The 14,869-nt window shown below is 35.2% G+C and overlaps 1 protein-coding gene across 2 annotated transcripts; it reads left to right on the top strand.

Annotated features, from left to right (window-relative positions):
- The first annotated feature begins 989 nt into the window (after positions 1–989).
- On the top strand, positions 990–12,696 carry LOC144969691 (solute carrier family 22 member 15-like). Of its 2 annotated transcripts, XM_078908843.1 has the most exons (4): positions 990–1,004; positions 7,557–7,627; positions 8,289–8,423; positions 10,382–12,696. In XM_078908843.1, exons 2-4 carry the CDS (start codon positions 7,615–7,617, stop codon positions 11,932–11,934), a joined length of 1,701 nt encoding a protein of 566 aa, XP_078764969.1. In that variant the 5' UTR covers positions 990–1,004; positions 7,557–7,614; the 3' UTR covers positions 11,935–12,696. The 2 variants fall into 2 exon arrangements, with proteins under 2 accessions (XP_078764969.1, XP_078764970.1); XM_078908844.1 differs by lacking the exons at positions 990–1,004; positions 8,289–8,423 and adding an exon at positions 6,795–7,093.
- The last annotated feature ends 2,173 nt before the right edge of the window (positions 12,697–14,869 follow it).

Genomic DNA, 14,869 nt, shown 5'->3' with positions numbered 1-14,869 from the left:
GAAGATCCACGAGGGGGATTACAATGGCAAAAAGAACTTCTCGCAAGGACTGATGGGACAAGTCTTTAAGGGAATATATTTAAAAAATGCTTTCATGATTATTTTTGTCATTAATATTTCATTGTACATTGTACTTTGTACATTTATGATTCATTCGATCATGAACAATTTTCAATTACCAGTATTCAATGACAGTATTTTTCGATTTTACATTGCTGTATTGATACATTTTTCCTGACATTCAAAGTTGTGTAAAAAAGTCTGTGAATGATACAATGCAAGCTATTTGAGATTCTGTAATTATAAACTATTGTATACGGCATTTAAAGGATAATTCCTATTAAGCCTTTGATAAGATAAGATAAGAAGATAAAATAATCTATCATAAATTCCTTTTTACTTCTTGCAATTTAATTGCATACCTATTTGATATATATGAACATTAATTTTATGGACAATAAACCTATCTAATTATCATTTTTAAAATTGTCACAGGTCTTAATGGTCTTCAATCAAATAATACATTTTAGTGCTTTCAAGATTAATGGTCGCATTTGAAAATGTAATGCTTTTGTTGGGTTTTTTTTTGTCAGCTGTCGCCCATAAAAGTAATCGTGTTTTTACATGTAATGACCTAGAAGCGATTCCCTCGCAGAGAATGATAAACGATAGGTTATGAACAAGGACAATGCCACAGTGAAGGATTATACTAATAATAAATGGAATAACTAGATTTTTATCTAAGTGGTGCGTGTTTTCTTTCTTTTTCCCAGCTGCCCATCAATGCACAGCTGCAAAAATTTGTATGAACCTGTGAATCAATTTGTCTTAATTAAAAAGTATTTTTTCATGAATTTTAAAACAATAGGAAAGGATTTCGCTTATTACAGCTATATTATAATCGATAACTGATAAGGATCGGAACGCATAGATGAGTTACAGTATCAAAATTATGAATTGTCCGCTTATCCATTTTGAAGGAATTCGATAAAATGGAATGTTTAGTAAATTGAAACTTAAAGTATCTCTGCGTAAAGATTTTTTATGTATACTGCCCAACGTTCCAAAAATTCGTTGTTGTCGAGAAGTATATTACCGTTTGCGTCTTTAACGCATTTTCTTGCCATGGCTGGTTGTTTTCCACTTAGATCTTGTATTGACTGGTAGAATTGTTTGGTGTTAGATTGTTTTAGTCTTTCAATTCTGTGACATTCATGTTTAATATAATCTTCCTTTGCTCTCTTACACTCATGTTTTATACTCTTATTAGCTTCTTTATATTCATTGCTATTGCGTTCTAGTTTTCGTCTTTCATTCATCAGTTTCAAGATCTTGTCATCCATCCACTTTTGTTTTGGTTCGTGTTTTTTCACAAATGGAATAGTTTCTCTTGCAGATTCTGTGATGCAGTTCGATATTTGATTCCAGTACTCATCTATGTTTATATCTGTGGTCAAGTTTTCACTTTTTTCTTTCACGCATTCTTTGTAATCATTTTTTATTTGATCGTTAATTCTCAATAGATCTAATTGCTATTTTGATTCCACTTTCTTTTCCTTTATTTGCTTAAGTTTTATTTTTAGCGTGGCCATGACAGGTCAGTGGTCACTATTACAATCTGCGCTTGGAATAGTTGTTGCGTTTGCGTACGATATTTCTGAATCGATGTTGGACCAGAATAAAGTCTATCAAATTTTTATAAAGGCCACCTGGGCTTACCCATGTCCACTTCTTTCTATCGTGGTTTTAAACCATGTATTGACAATAGTAAGGTTTTCCAATCTGCACCAGTCGACAAGTCTTCCACCTCTATCATTTTTGGTACCTAGTCCGTGGGTGCCAACGATATTTTCAACTCTCTCGTTTCCAACCTTTGCATTTAAATCACCAATTATTAAACGGATTTCATCATATTTACATTGTTTTAATGTCTGTTCCATATCTTGATAGAATGTCTCAATTCTGGTTTCGTCACTGTCTGATGTTGGGGCGTATATTTGAATAATATTAACATTAAACGGGTTTCCTTTCAACTTTACTAAAATAACTCTTTCTGAGATTGCAACACGATCTAAATAGCACTTTGATGTTGATTTGTCTAAAATAATTCCAACTCCTTTCTCATTATGTTTTCCACCTGCACAATACAAAACAAAATCATCTTCTTGAGGGACGTTCTTGGATAAAGAAATCTCTACTGTGACCACGGGTCCCCAGATTATGCGAGAAGAAGTAGAAGCTGCTTGCAAAGAGATGAAAAGGGGGAAAGCGGTAGGCCAAGATAGTTTCTCAATAGAATTGATTGACGCCCTCGACGATCTGGGAATAGACATTCTGACAAAAGCCTTTAATGTCATATACGAAAAGGGTGAATTGCCTAATGTTTTGAAACAATCGGTATTCATTACCATACCCAAAAAAACAAGGAACTATTGATTTTGACCAACACAGAACAATCAGCATAATGAGCCAGGCCACAAAAATTATATTAAGAATACTTATGAAAAGAATGAGGGGCAAGATCTCTCCAGAAATAAGTGACGACTAGTTTGGTTTTGTTAAAGAAAAGGGTACGGTAAATGCAATCTTTACATTGAAAACAATGCAACGGTCAATTGAAAAACAAAAAATCACTTTATCTATGCTTCATTGATTATTCCAAAGCTTTTGATTCAGTACAGCACGAAACGCTATTCAAAATCTTAGAAACGATCGAATAGACAGTAAAGACCTTCGACTTGTGAAAAACTTATATTGGAATCAAACAGCGTGTGTCAAACTTGATAATGAAACATCGGACTTCTTTAACATCGAGAAGGGAGTAAGACAAGGTTGCGTCTTATCACCGGACCTTTTTAACATATATAGTGAAATAATATTCAAAGAAATTGAAAATATGAAAGGCGTCGTCGTTGGAGGGCAAAATATGAAAAGCATAAGATATGCAGACGATGGTACTCTGATGGCATACTCTCCAGAACACGTGCAGGAAATTTTAGATATAGTGGTATGCAAAAGTGAAGAGATGGGTCTGAAACTAAATGTTAAGAAAACCGAATGCATGGTGGTCTCAAAGAATGACAACAACACGATCTTCCACTTGTCAAGCAAAGGAGAGACCATCAAACAAGTAAAGAAATTTAAATATTTAGGCTCTATCATTACCCATGACGCACGTGACATAGAGGATATAAAACAAAGAATAGCAATAGCAAAAAACGTGTTCCATAAAATGCGACCAGTTGTGTCAAACAACAACCTAAAGTTGAAGACAAGAAAGAAAGTAGTAGAAATATTACAAGTACCCTTTTATACGGTTGTGAAACGTGGACGCTTGACAAAGAATGTACGGGGAGGTTAGAGGCATTTGAGATGTGGGTGTATAGAAGAATGTTGAGGCTATCATGGACAAACAGGTATACGAACGAGGAAGTGTTGGAGAAGGTGAGAAAAGGAAGAATATTGATCGATACAATGAGAAAGAGGCAGTTACGGTTTCTGGGACATGGATGTAGAAGAGACGGAATAGAAACGTTGGTAACATCTGGGATGATCGAAGGAAAGAGAGCTAGAGGAAGAGAAAGAATGACATATTTAAATAACATAAGAATGGCCAAATGTGATTTTAAAAGCAACACAAATTTCATGCGCACCGCAGAGGATCGTGATTGGTTGAGACAGCTGACCGGCAACGTGCTGAAGAGTCAATAACGATGGATGTTGATAATACAGTATCTGAATATGAAGGGACGAATAACAATCCTTAACTATCTGTGATCTACATTTTATATCTTTCAGTACACATTCCTGATGAATAAAGCTGAAAATGAACATTACGCGCTTCCAACATTATTTTGATTGCAATGTTTTGAGAAATAGCTTGTGTTTATATCAAAGAGGTTTACATAAATTTAATGTAGACTAGTCAAAAGTAGAAACTCATCAATTTATTTTACTGTGTTTCCACATAAATACACGTGTTCAACAATAACAACAACAGCAAGAACAACAACAATATCTGGACACATCAATCATTTCATTCTGATGACCAGGATGATGAAAAGGAGAAATGGAACGACTCCGGAAAGATTTCATGGCATCACTCTAAAGCCTACAGTGAAATATAATTTTCCTCCATTTTGCAAACGTTGGAGCATGCCTTTTCCAAGTTATTCCTTGTTATATCATTATTGCCTCGTCGGAGAGAATAAATTTGGTGATCCTTCTCTCAATCTTCCCCTCTAATTAGGCCCAAATAAGCTCGATTGGATTGCGCTCACAGTGATCTGGGGGGAATTCGCGAAACCTCGTGTCAAAACTCCCTGATTTGACAGTCTGCTTTGAAAACTGTTTCTGGTTTGTTTCTTTTTACTAAGGAATATCGTTAGACTCTTGATATATGGTCAGAATTTGTAGTGCTGCCTGACTGAAACCATGGAATCATGTCAGCTTTTATAGTTGCTGAAGTTGGAGCCTTGAAATGGTCATATGCAACCGAATGGTAGCGTTGTTCAATACAATACAGCTAGATGCTTCGAGGGAAGGCAGCAGACGGTTCTTTAGCCAGTCTTCAAACACTTCTGCATTGACCCCATCATGATAGTCTTCACCTTCCAGGTGATGCAGAGAAGATAAAATAGCATGCTATCGTTCTAAATATCCAGTATCTCCACCACCGGCAAGAATAAAACAGGGTGTCCATAAAGTCTTTCTCATATTTCAAAGACGTGTTATTCTAAAATAATTAAAGGTATTTGTATCGGGTCTTCACCATAATTCTAAGGAAAAGCCGTACATTTGTTCCAATTAGTCATTGACCCTCATTACACCACCAAATTTAGCAAAATGAACATGAATATATAAAAAGACATCATTTTGCCTTCCTATTTCGGAATATCAGTAGTGCAACAAAAACGAAATCGCCAAATATAGCTCAACGTTTCAAGCCAGTTTGGCAGACCACTACAGGATATAAATACGATAAAAATGGTATTCTAAATTTGCTGAAACACAGTGCCAGAGAGTGAACACCCTCCCAAAATGAGATTAGATGTGGGCAGATTCACAAGGGAGGTATAGACCCATTATCATTTGCCGAGAGAAAGATCAATATATTTGATATATTTTTCGATATGCTCCGTCCCAACTTCGTGAATATCAGCCATGGATAATCTTTCAGTAAGACGGTACTCCTCTACATTGAAGAAGGTCGTTCACGAATTTCTAAACAACACTTTTTCAGACAAATGAAAATTGGGAGAGATTGACTCCATTGCCTGACCGCCTGGGTTACGGGGCATTTCTCCGTATGACTTTTTCTTATGGGGCCAAATCAAATATGTTGTTTATTCAACTCCCACATCAGATGTTGAGACGCTTACAATAGAAAAAAGAGCTGTTAATCAATTCATCGCGACATTAAAGCTAAAAACTATAAGGAAATAACTGGAAATTAGGTTGAATTTGTTTGTAGGTAGCCACGGTAACCATATTGAAGCGCATTGAGTGGAAGAAAATGGCAAGCAAAATGTAAAATTTGTATGTATTCATATGTCCACGTTGAAAGTATATTGTCTGAAACGTTTTTTTTTCTGTTAAACATGTTATTAAACATTAACAGACTTTTTGGACACCCTGTATATCTGGGTATCTGATTCAGCAAGTGGGTGTGTCCCAAAGACTGCCAAATATACTAATTGTTATGCTCATTTGTTTTGCATTTCGCATCATAATTTTAAACGATTACAGATTGCCCAAAACTGTGCTGCCAGGCACTAGTAAGGCGTAGGTGTGACCCTACCAGACCTATGATTAATGAATTGCATTGACTGACGGTTGAGAAAAGGATAAAAATGTATGTATTAGTTTACAGTCGTCCAGATCATGATGCTTGCCCTACCTTTTGGGATTAGTTGAAAGATATTCAAAACCTCATCTATTATGTCGGTCATTGATTACACAAAGCTAGTGATTCAAGCAGATATCCGCGACAAATGACTATGTATGAAAGTGATACCAATCTGCTAGAAGCCGTGGATTGTAAAAAGTAATAAGCAAAAATTAATATAACAGCTTCAAAAAAAAAAAAAGAACAAAATACCAAACAAGAACGCTCTGATTTCAAAACCTTTCTTCAACCAACAACAACGCAATATATAAATACATTACTAAAAAAACAGATCGACTACCAAATATTTCTCTGCCTTCAACGTGTCTTTTTATAATGTATTTATGTTTTCGTTGGTTTTTTTTGTTGTCTGAAGAAGGGTTTTGAGCCCGAAACCTTCCGTGTTGGGTCTTTTGTTATTTTTGAAGTTGTTATATAAATTTTTGTTGATTACTTTTGACTACGCATGAAGTCAAATTTCCAATCAAAACATTCTCAGAAAAGGACACAAATCTGACTAGAGCATCAATAGTAAAGAGTAAAGAGATAAGGTGATACGTTTGCGGGTCTGGCAATAATGGGTTTATTTTAAAATTAATTAATGAAGAATATTTTGTCTTCATTCGAGAGTATTTTCATCACAACAATGAGCCGTCGATGATGTACGATATTTCCGACTGGAATAATGTCGGGGTAGTCCAGAAAAATCATGAATTTAGTCAAAATCTGATAATAATCAGAACTACAATACAACAACAACAACAACAACAACAACAACAACAACAACAACAACAACAAAATAATAATAATAATTTTTAAATCTTTTTTAATATTCATTGGAGTATAAAGATGTCTGCTCGGCTGAGACGAACAGTATTGGACTGGGCTGTGTGCATGGAACGCCATTACACAACAGTCGTGAATCAGGGCCTGTCGATTTAAATAAATGTACAAACATGTGAAGAGTTGCATTCCGTTTGTCTTAAAAGTGATTGGATTTTTCCATGGACCACCTTCAAGTTTAGTTACTGGACAGTGGAGGACGCTGTGGTCGCTGGTCTCTGGAACTGCCTGATATTTCCGGAAGGCATCACTGTCCCCAAGTTTCCATCTGCACATATTTGATGCAGTTCTGTCATGTCCTGTTAAGAGGGGAGTTGAGGAAACCAGTATTTCTTGGCATTGTGGAATACAGGCATTCTTTTGGTAGAATCTTTTATAATGTTTCATCCTTTTGGTCTTTCCCTGTTCCACATTTCTCTCCAGTTCTCCTCTACGCTGAAGTCTTCCATTTTTCTTAGGTGGAAAGGTCTTCTCGATTTGAACCTTGTTGTTGAAGGTGTTCACTATATGATTATTTTTATAGGGGTGTTATCTGTGGCTTTATCAATTATTGCATGCGTCATTTGATTAGCATCTTGTCGTCTAAGACTTTGCGGTGCACTGCCGCTCAGTGTTGAAACCCACTAAGTTGGAGTTTATTTTATTTTTTTAATTATAATTTTTCAAAGTTAAAAAATCAGTTTAAGCATCGGGTTCACACCGACTTATTACCGTTTTGCGAGTATTTGTCACATATTAATTATAAGCAGTAGAAGAACATGCTGTTCTGCTCAAAATAATCTTGATCGTTTCATGCCAATTAGATGTTTTTTTAATGTGCTTTCAGATTGGGTAAAACATAACGAGGTGATTTTTTAAAACCTGCCAAAATCCCTTCTCTCATCATGAAAAATACTGGTAAGATATTATGCGTCAAAGTGGGTCAGTAAGTATTGGACTAAAATGTAATATATATATATACATATATATATATATATATATATATATATATATATATATATATATATATATATATATATATATATATATATATGCAGATGTTTCAATGCCAATAGGGAAAAAAATTGTGATGTTAAAAGTGTAAAAGCACTCTTCCGGAGGACTGGATACATACCTTGTGTAATTCATCCTCTAATGTCGGAGTGATGGTATCTTATTTTGTAGTCTAAATAAATGCTGGTCGTCAATAAAGATCCGTCCTCGCTCTTTTACATCCGGTAATCCTAAAAATCTGCTCATACATCCCGCTACCAAAATAGTAATGACAAAAATAAAGTGAGTAGGAAAGTGCCAGAAGACAACAGAGAATAAAAACTTCGCGCGGCGATGGGGGCTCGAACCCGCGACCTTACTGGTATGACAACTCCGCCTGGCCGGGAGATCGTGAGTCTACTGTATGAGCTATCCACAGCCACCCCCATAACGCCACCTTAATGGAACGTATTCATTATTAGGACTCCGAAGGACTGGTAACATACACAACCCAAAGGATTTAGGAAACAAAAGAGTAGAGGGTTTGATGTCACAACTTTTCTTCCCTCTTATTGTATATTTTCAGTCGGGCAATATTATGGTTTTGCTGGAGGACCACTTAACTGTATGATTAAAGTTAATACTGTGGGTTGTCCTATAAGCAAGACTATAGGATGTAAGATATGCACAATTGGCATTGAAACATTCGTAATGGCTTCATGTGAGTTATTTTACTCCATTATATGAACAGATTTATCGAGCACTGTTTATACTACAGGGCACTTATCATTATTATTATTATTATTATTATTATTATTATTATTATTATTATTATTATTATTTATTATTATTATTATTTTTATTTTATTTATTTTTTTTTTATTACTATTATTATTATTATTATTATTATTATTATTATTATTATTATTATTATTATTATTATTATTATTATTATTATTATTAAAACGATTTCTTGGACGAATCTGAGTTGATTTTTACTCATTTACTCATTTATAATATGTATACTCAATAATGATTGACACTCAAAAATAAATGAACTGCCATTACAAAATGATACAAAATGGTACACCTGATCTCGATAATCTATTTCAATTTATAAAATTAATATACATATAAAGTGTCGCCATGAATTCTTAATTCTATGTGGTATTGTAGTTTAACACTCGCTTTCGGATCGGAAGGTCCTGGGTTCAAGTCTCGCTCGGCGCATAGTTGAGTGCTTGGAAAAGGCTCATTATTCACATTTTGTCACCGTTACCAGGTGTAAAATGAGTCTCTGGCCGCAAACAGCGTTGTCTCTGTCGAAAGCAATTTGTAATATTGCCTAACGGGCGTCAATGTCTCGTTCTCCATGTTACGTGTTGCTGTTGGTCAGGGACCCTTTGTAAAGCGCTTTGAGCACGTTAAGAAGATATTGCGCTATGTAAAAGCGTTTAAAAATATTTATACATTTTTAATACATATACATATAAATCCAAACTAGAAGACATAAAGGTAACATATTTCACTTTATGAAATTAATATATTCATTGTCGCCATTAATTCTTAACTCGATATTTATACATTTTTATGCATGCCACGTCTGTAAACAAATTTCCATTTTATCTGTGTGAATCAAGTATATTATTATTATTATTATTATTATTATTATTATTATTATTATTATTATTATTATTATTATTATTATTATTATTATTATTATTATTATTATTATCATCATCATCATCATCATCATCTTCATCATCATCATCATCATCATCATCATCATCATCATCATCATCATCATCAACATTATCATCATTATTATTATTATAATTATTATAATTATTATTATTATTATTATTATTATTATTATTATTATTATTATTATTATTATTATTATTATTGTTATTATTATTATTATTATTATTATTATTATTATTATTAATATTGTTATTATTATTATTATTATCATTATTATTATTATTATTATTATTATTATTATTATTATTATTATTATTATTATTATTATTATTATTATTATTATTATTATATGCATTCCCTCAGAGCAATTAAGGCCACTGAGCGGGATATTATCCATGTTGATTTAGCGTTAAAGAGACAATAGTAATTGTTTGCTACTATTTATATAGGACGCTAAGCAATCACAAAGCACTAAGAGAACCTGCTAGCTAATCAAGGTTGAATAGGCAGAGGGGTCATACAAATATCTCGGCTAGATCCCGAATCGATATCAGGAATTAGGATTCCCTAAAGATGAGAAGCGATTGTTCTCTGCTGAGCGACTAGTTTATAATGAGACTCCCGAAATATTTAGAATTAAATTTGCTAATACTGGACCTTGCAATTCTAGAAATAACGAGAATTTAATATTGTATGCCCGTTGTTAGGTTCGCTATTAACTGCTGGCAAGGTCCAGGTGGGGTGGAATGTATAATGTGATGTTTCTTTACAAACAAATGTTATTTGGCATGCATAGACTTTCAGAGTAATCAAGTTATCTCTATATTTGTTGTTAAATCAAGTATTGATCATGTTGAGCGAAATCGCGTCAAAGACGAATTGAAAAGATTGGGTGAAATTATTCAGTCGTCGTTTAATTCATTTTAGCAACTTCGTTTTTCCATAACCTTATTTTACACATATTTAATCTTTCAGATAATAATGTTAACTTTGAGACTCTTCTGAACGTGCTGGGTGGATGCGGAGCTTTTCAGTGCTTGATGGTCATAGCTCTCAACATCGTTACTATTCTTGTGGGTAGTGAGATCTATTTTGTGACATACGGACTATACAATCCAGGCTGGATATGTTTAGATAACGATACCACCTTTGCTAGTGACCCAAGCTACTTATCCACCATAAACAAAACTTCTGAATATTACACAGATTCGTGCAATGGGTTCAAATCATGTGCAAATGTTCAAATTAATCCCGAAGCGTCAATAATAATCACAGAATGGGGACTTATTTGTGGAAAATCTCGGATACCTCGATTAATGGTGTCTATGATGATTGCTGGATCCATGTGTACATCTGTGCTAGGCGGCTACATTGCTGATAAATATGGACGAACAAGAACCATGCATGCATTTGTGGTCCTCCATTTTATTTTCAGTATTATTTCAATATTTTCTAAATCTTGGCAAATGCTCACGGCGGTGAGTTTCTTAATCGGTACAGCTTATATTTCCAAGTCGTTATCGTATGTCGTTATGGCTGAATTTGTCATTCCAAAGTGGAGAATATGTGTTGTAAGCTTTCCCTCATGGAGTGTCGCTATGACTGGTGTCGCCGTCGTTGCAATGTTGACAAAGAGCTGGAAGTCATTACGCATCTATATCTCGGTTTTGACATTTGTCGCTTTTCTTCTCCTGTTTTGGATTCCAAAAAGTATGAGATTTCTTTCTGTTAATGGTAAGAACGAAGAAGTGAAACGTGTTGTCCAAAAGATTGCGAAATATAACAGGGCTAAAATTCCAGAAGAGGGGTTTATTGATGAGCTTATAGAAAATGACTTGAGGAGAAAGAATACAAATGTTTCTTTTAGAGAGCTTTTGTCTTACTTTAGGAAGGGTTACGGAATACCAACATTTGTTATTTGTGTCCTAATCATTGTAGAGGAAATTGTGTATTTTGCTATTACGTTTGGTATTTCTGCTTTACCTGGGAATCTATATAAAAACATGTTGATTTTGGCGATTACAGAACTTCCGGCAAATCCGCTAGCAATTTACTGTGGAAATTCAATGGGGCGCAGGAAATCGCTTTTCATGTTTCTTTTCATTAACTCATTGGTACTTTTTGGAGTAACATTTTTTGATATTTTTGGAACCGGAAACTTTAAAACATATGGAATACTCGTTATGGTCATTATGGCAAAAGTTATTCTAAGCGTTGTGTTTTATGTTTTTATAACAGCTGCAATGGAGATATACCCAACCGTCATTCGTACCACAATGATCGGAATCATAAGTGTAATGGCCTCTTTTGGGAGACTCATATCCCCCATAATTATGCCATACGACCCGAGCTCACTGTACGTCAACTATTCTATCATGGGTGGGCTAATTCTTGTCTGCAGTTTTCTGTCTTGTCTATTACCCGAAACCAAAGGGAAGAATTTGGAGAATACCTTTGGTGTCGTCCAGTTGGATGTACAATCTGAAGGAGAAACTAAACTGAACAGTGAACTCGGGGAAATTGCTTGAAACTTCGTGGTGTTTGATATCTAAAGCAATTTTCTGACCTAATAAAATGTCATCGGTATTTGGAGGGATACATCATTAAACATTATTAAATATTTTTTTTTCAGGAATTGATAGATACACAATCCTACTATTCTTATGTCAGAATATAGAATTGTACCTGGTTATGTGTGTTTACATACTGACGTTTTCAAAAAGACAAATCTTAAAAATGAAATCCAAATTGTGACACAAACTATTTCGAAATGCGTCTCTTTATAACGAAAATGGTTGGAAGGAAATCGAAATACCCAGTAATTCCGGTTTACAAGGTGGATTAATTCAGTGTGAATTATTTAATTAAAATATCATTGAGACTGGATTCAGAGACTGTATCGTTCGATAGAACATTGACACGCTGAGAGGAGAAATGTTCTTTTAAGAAGATAATCCAGGAAAGCACAATTCACAGCGTACAACTAAATCATTGGCGAAACGTATTGTAAAAATTCACCTCAAACTTAAAGAATTGAAGGCCATATGTTGGCGTTGTCGGCTCTAAAAGATACGCGCATCTAAAAAGTTGTCTTACTAATAGGGTTATTCTATTTTTGGGCTTTGTCTTGTTGAAAACGTCAGTACGTAGAGTCACTACAAGGACATGGCTCAATTCTGGTTAGTAATGATGGGATTGTGGAGATATTTAGGCCTGAAAACAGAAAATATTACCTTCAATTCTGGCTAGAACTTGACGCCTCCAAAGTCCTATGACTTTTATTGGGGCGCCTGATATATACATAATATATAATATATATAATATATATATATATATATATATATATATATATATATATAATCTACAATATTGAAAAGGAATAATCTGAATATTTTATAAATATATTTACCGCTCCTGTAATAATACAATTAAGAAGTGTTTTTTTCATGGTTGTTGTTTTATACCTCTCTCTGTGTGTGTCTCTCTCTCTCTCTCTGTCTCTCTCTGTCTCTCTCTGTCTCTCTCTCTCTTTCTCTCTCTCTCTCTCTCGATATATATATATATATATATATATATATATATATATATATATATATAAATATACACACATATATATATATATTTATATATATATGTGTATGTGTGTGTGTGTGTGGGGGGGGGGCGCGTGTGTATGTGTTCGCGCGCGTGTGTGTGTGTGTGTGTGTGTGTGTGCCGTTTTGTTTAAGGGCTAATAGGCTTTAACTCCTTTAAATGCTCTCTGTAACTATCGTGCATAGATAACATTTTCAAAAAGTATTTGAACAACATTCATTGTTAATTTGACAATTCTTTGTGCATATTTAAGACACAAATAAGTGTTGTATTCAATATTCGTAGAATAATTTTTCCTATCAACATTCATTTGACATTGCCACTTTAATACATTCAAGAATTTCAATTAATTCATATAAAATGCATGTAATGTCCAATTATTCATCAAAATCAAAACATTTTCTGGAATCTATTTATCAATGGCATTCTAAATTGAATTAGTTATTTCTGTCTATATAAAATATCTAAGAAATAACCATAAATTGTTTCCTAACTTTTAAAAAACTCACCTACTCTTTACTCATTTCAATGAAGTCTCCATGGATTAATTCGTTTTTGCTAGCGTGACAATAGTCGATCGATAGGCTTACTCATAATAAATAATATGGAGGGAATAAAAGTAGGAGGTCACAACATAAATAATATAAGATACGCAGACGATACGGTACTCATTGCAACATCAGAAATCCAACTTCAAAAGATTGTTGACAAAGTGGTAGTAGATAGTGAAGCCAAGGGAATGGAAGTGAATATCACCAAAACAGAATGCATGGTAATACAGAAAAACCCCGAAAACAACAACACCTGCAATATAACGATTCACGGCGAGCAGCTTACCAACGTAGAAAGTTTTAAATACCTAGGTTCAATAGTGACAACAGATGGAAGATGTAACCGAGACATACGAGCAAGAATAACTCAAGCCAAACAGGCCTTCATGGACCTGGGAAACATTTTGAAAAACAAACAGATGTCGTTCGGGATTAGATTCCGAGTCTTGAAGTGCTACGTGTGGCCAATCTTGTTCTACGGATGCGAAAGCTGGACTACAAATGCAGAAACACAAAAGAACATTGAAGCTTTTGAAATGTGGTGCTTGAGAAGGATGCAGAGAATATCGTATACCGCACACAAAACGAACGAAGAAGTGCTAAAACAAACATACCAACAAAGGAAACTAATGCCCTTAATAGTGGATCGACAACTATCCTTTTTCGGACACATAGTAAGGAAAGATAAGAATGAATACCTGGCAAGTTGTGGAAAAATACCTGGTAAACGCGCCCGGGGAGACAAAGAAAAACACTCATAGACCAACTGAAGGGCTTCACCAACCTAACAATCCAAGAGCTGTTTGAAAAAGCAAGAGACAGGGAGGAATGGAGAGAGATAATTCATGCAGTATCCGAAGCCTGGACCAGGCATGGAACCTAGAAGAAGAAGAAGAAGGCTTACTCAACAGAAAGTATTGCGCTTCAAGCTGTAAAACTCAATCTTGAACTACATAATCTTCATCTGTCTTGAATCTCTTTCCCCCAAATGGACCCAAACAGGTGAAAATGAGGCGGAAAGGTCACTTTGTGCCCAGGACTACCCCGGACTGCCCAGGACTACCCCGGACTGCCCCGGACTGCCCCGGACTGCCCCCCGGACTACCCCGGACTGCCCCCCGGACTGCCCAGGACTACCCCGGACTTCCCTCGGACTACCCCGGACAGCCCAGGACTACCCAGGACTGCCCCGGACTGCCCCGACTACCCCGGACTGCCCAGGACTACCCCGGACTGCCCAGGACTGCCCTGGACTGCCCCGGACTACCCCGGACTGCCCCCCCCCCCTCCCCGGACTGCCCCGGACTGCCCCGGACTG

The sequence above is a fragment of the Berghia stephanieae genome, chromosome 3, assembly GCF_034508935.2.
Source record: "Berghia stephanieae isolate SIO BIC M18660-M18661 chromosome 3, UCSD_Bste_1.3, whole genome shotgun sequence".
NCBI lineage: Eukaryota > Metazoa > Mollusca > Gastropoda > Nudibranchia > Aeolidiidae > Berghia > Berghia stephanieae.
Note: the sequence above shows the minus strand (reverse complement) of the source record. Positions and strands in the feature narration are given on the sequence as shown.

Excerpts from the sequence above, each read along its gene's own strand:
- LOC144969691 (XM_078908843.1), top strand. Across the intron at positions 8,424-10,381 it reads AACATTCGTAATGGCTTCAT|ATAATAATGTTAACTTTGAG; the intron begins GTGAGTTATTTT and ends TTAATCTTTCAG.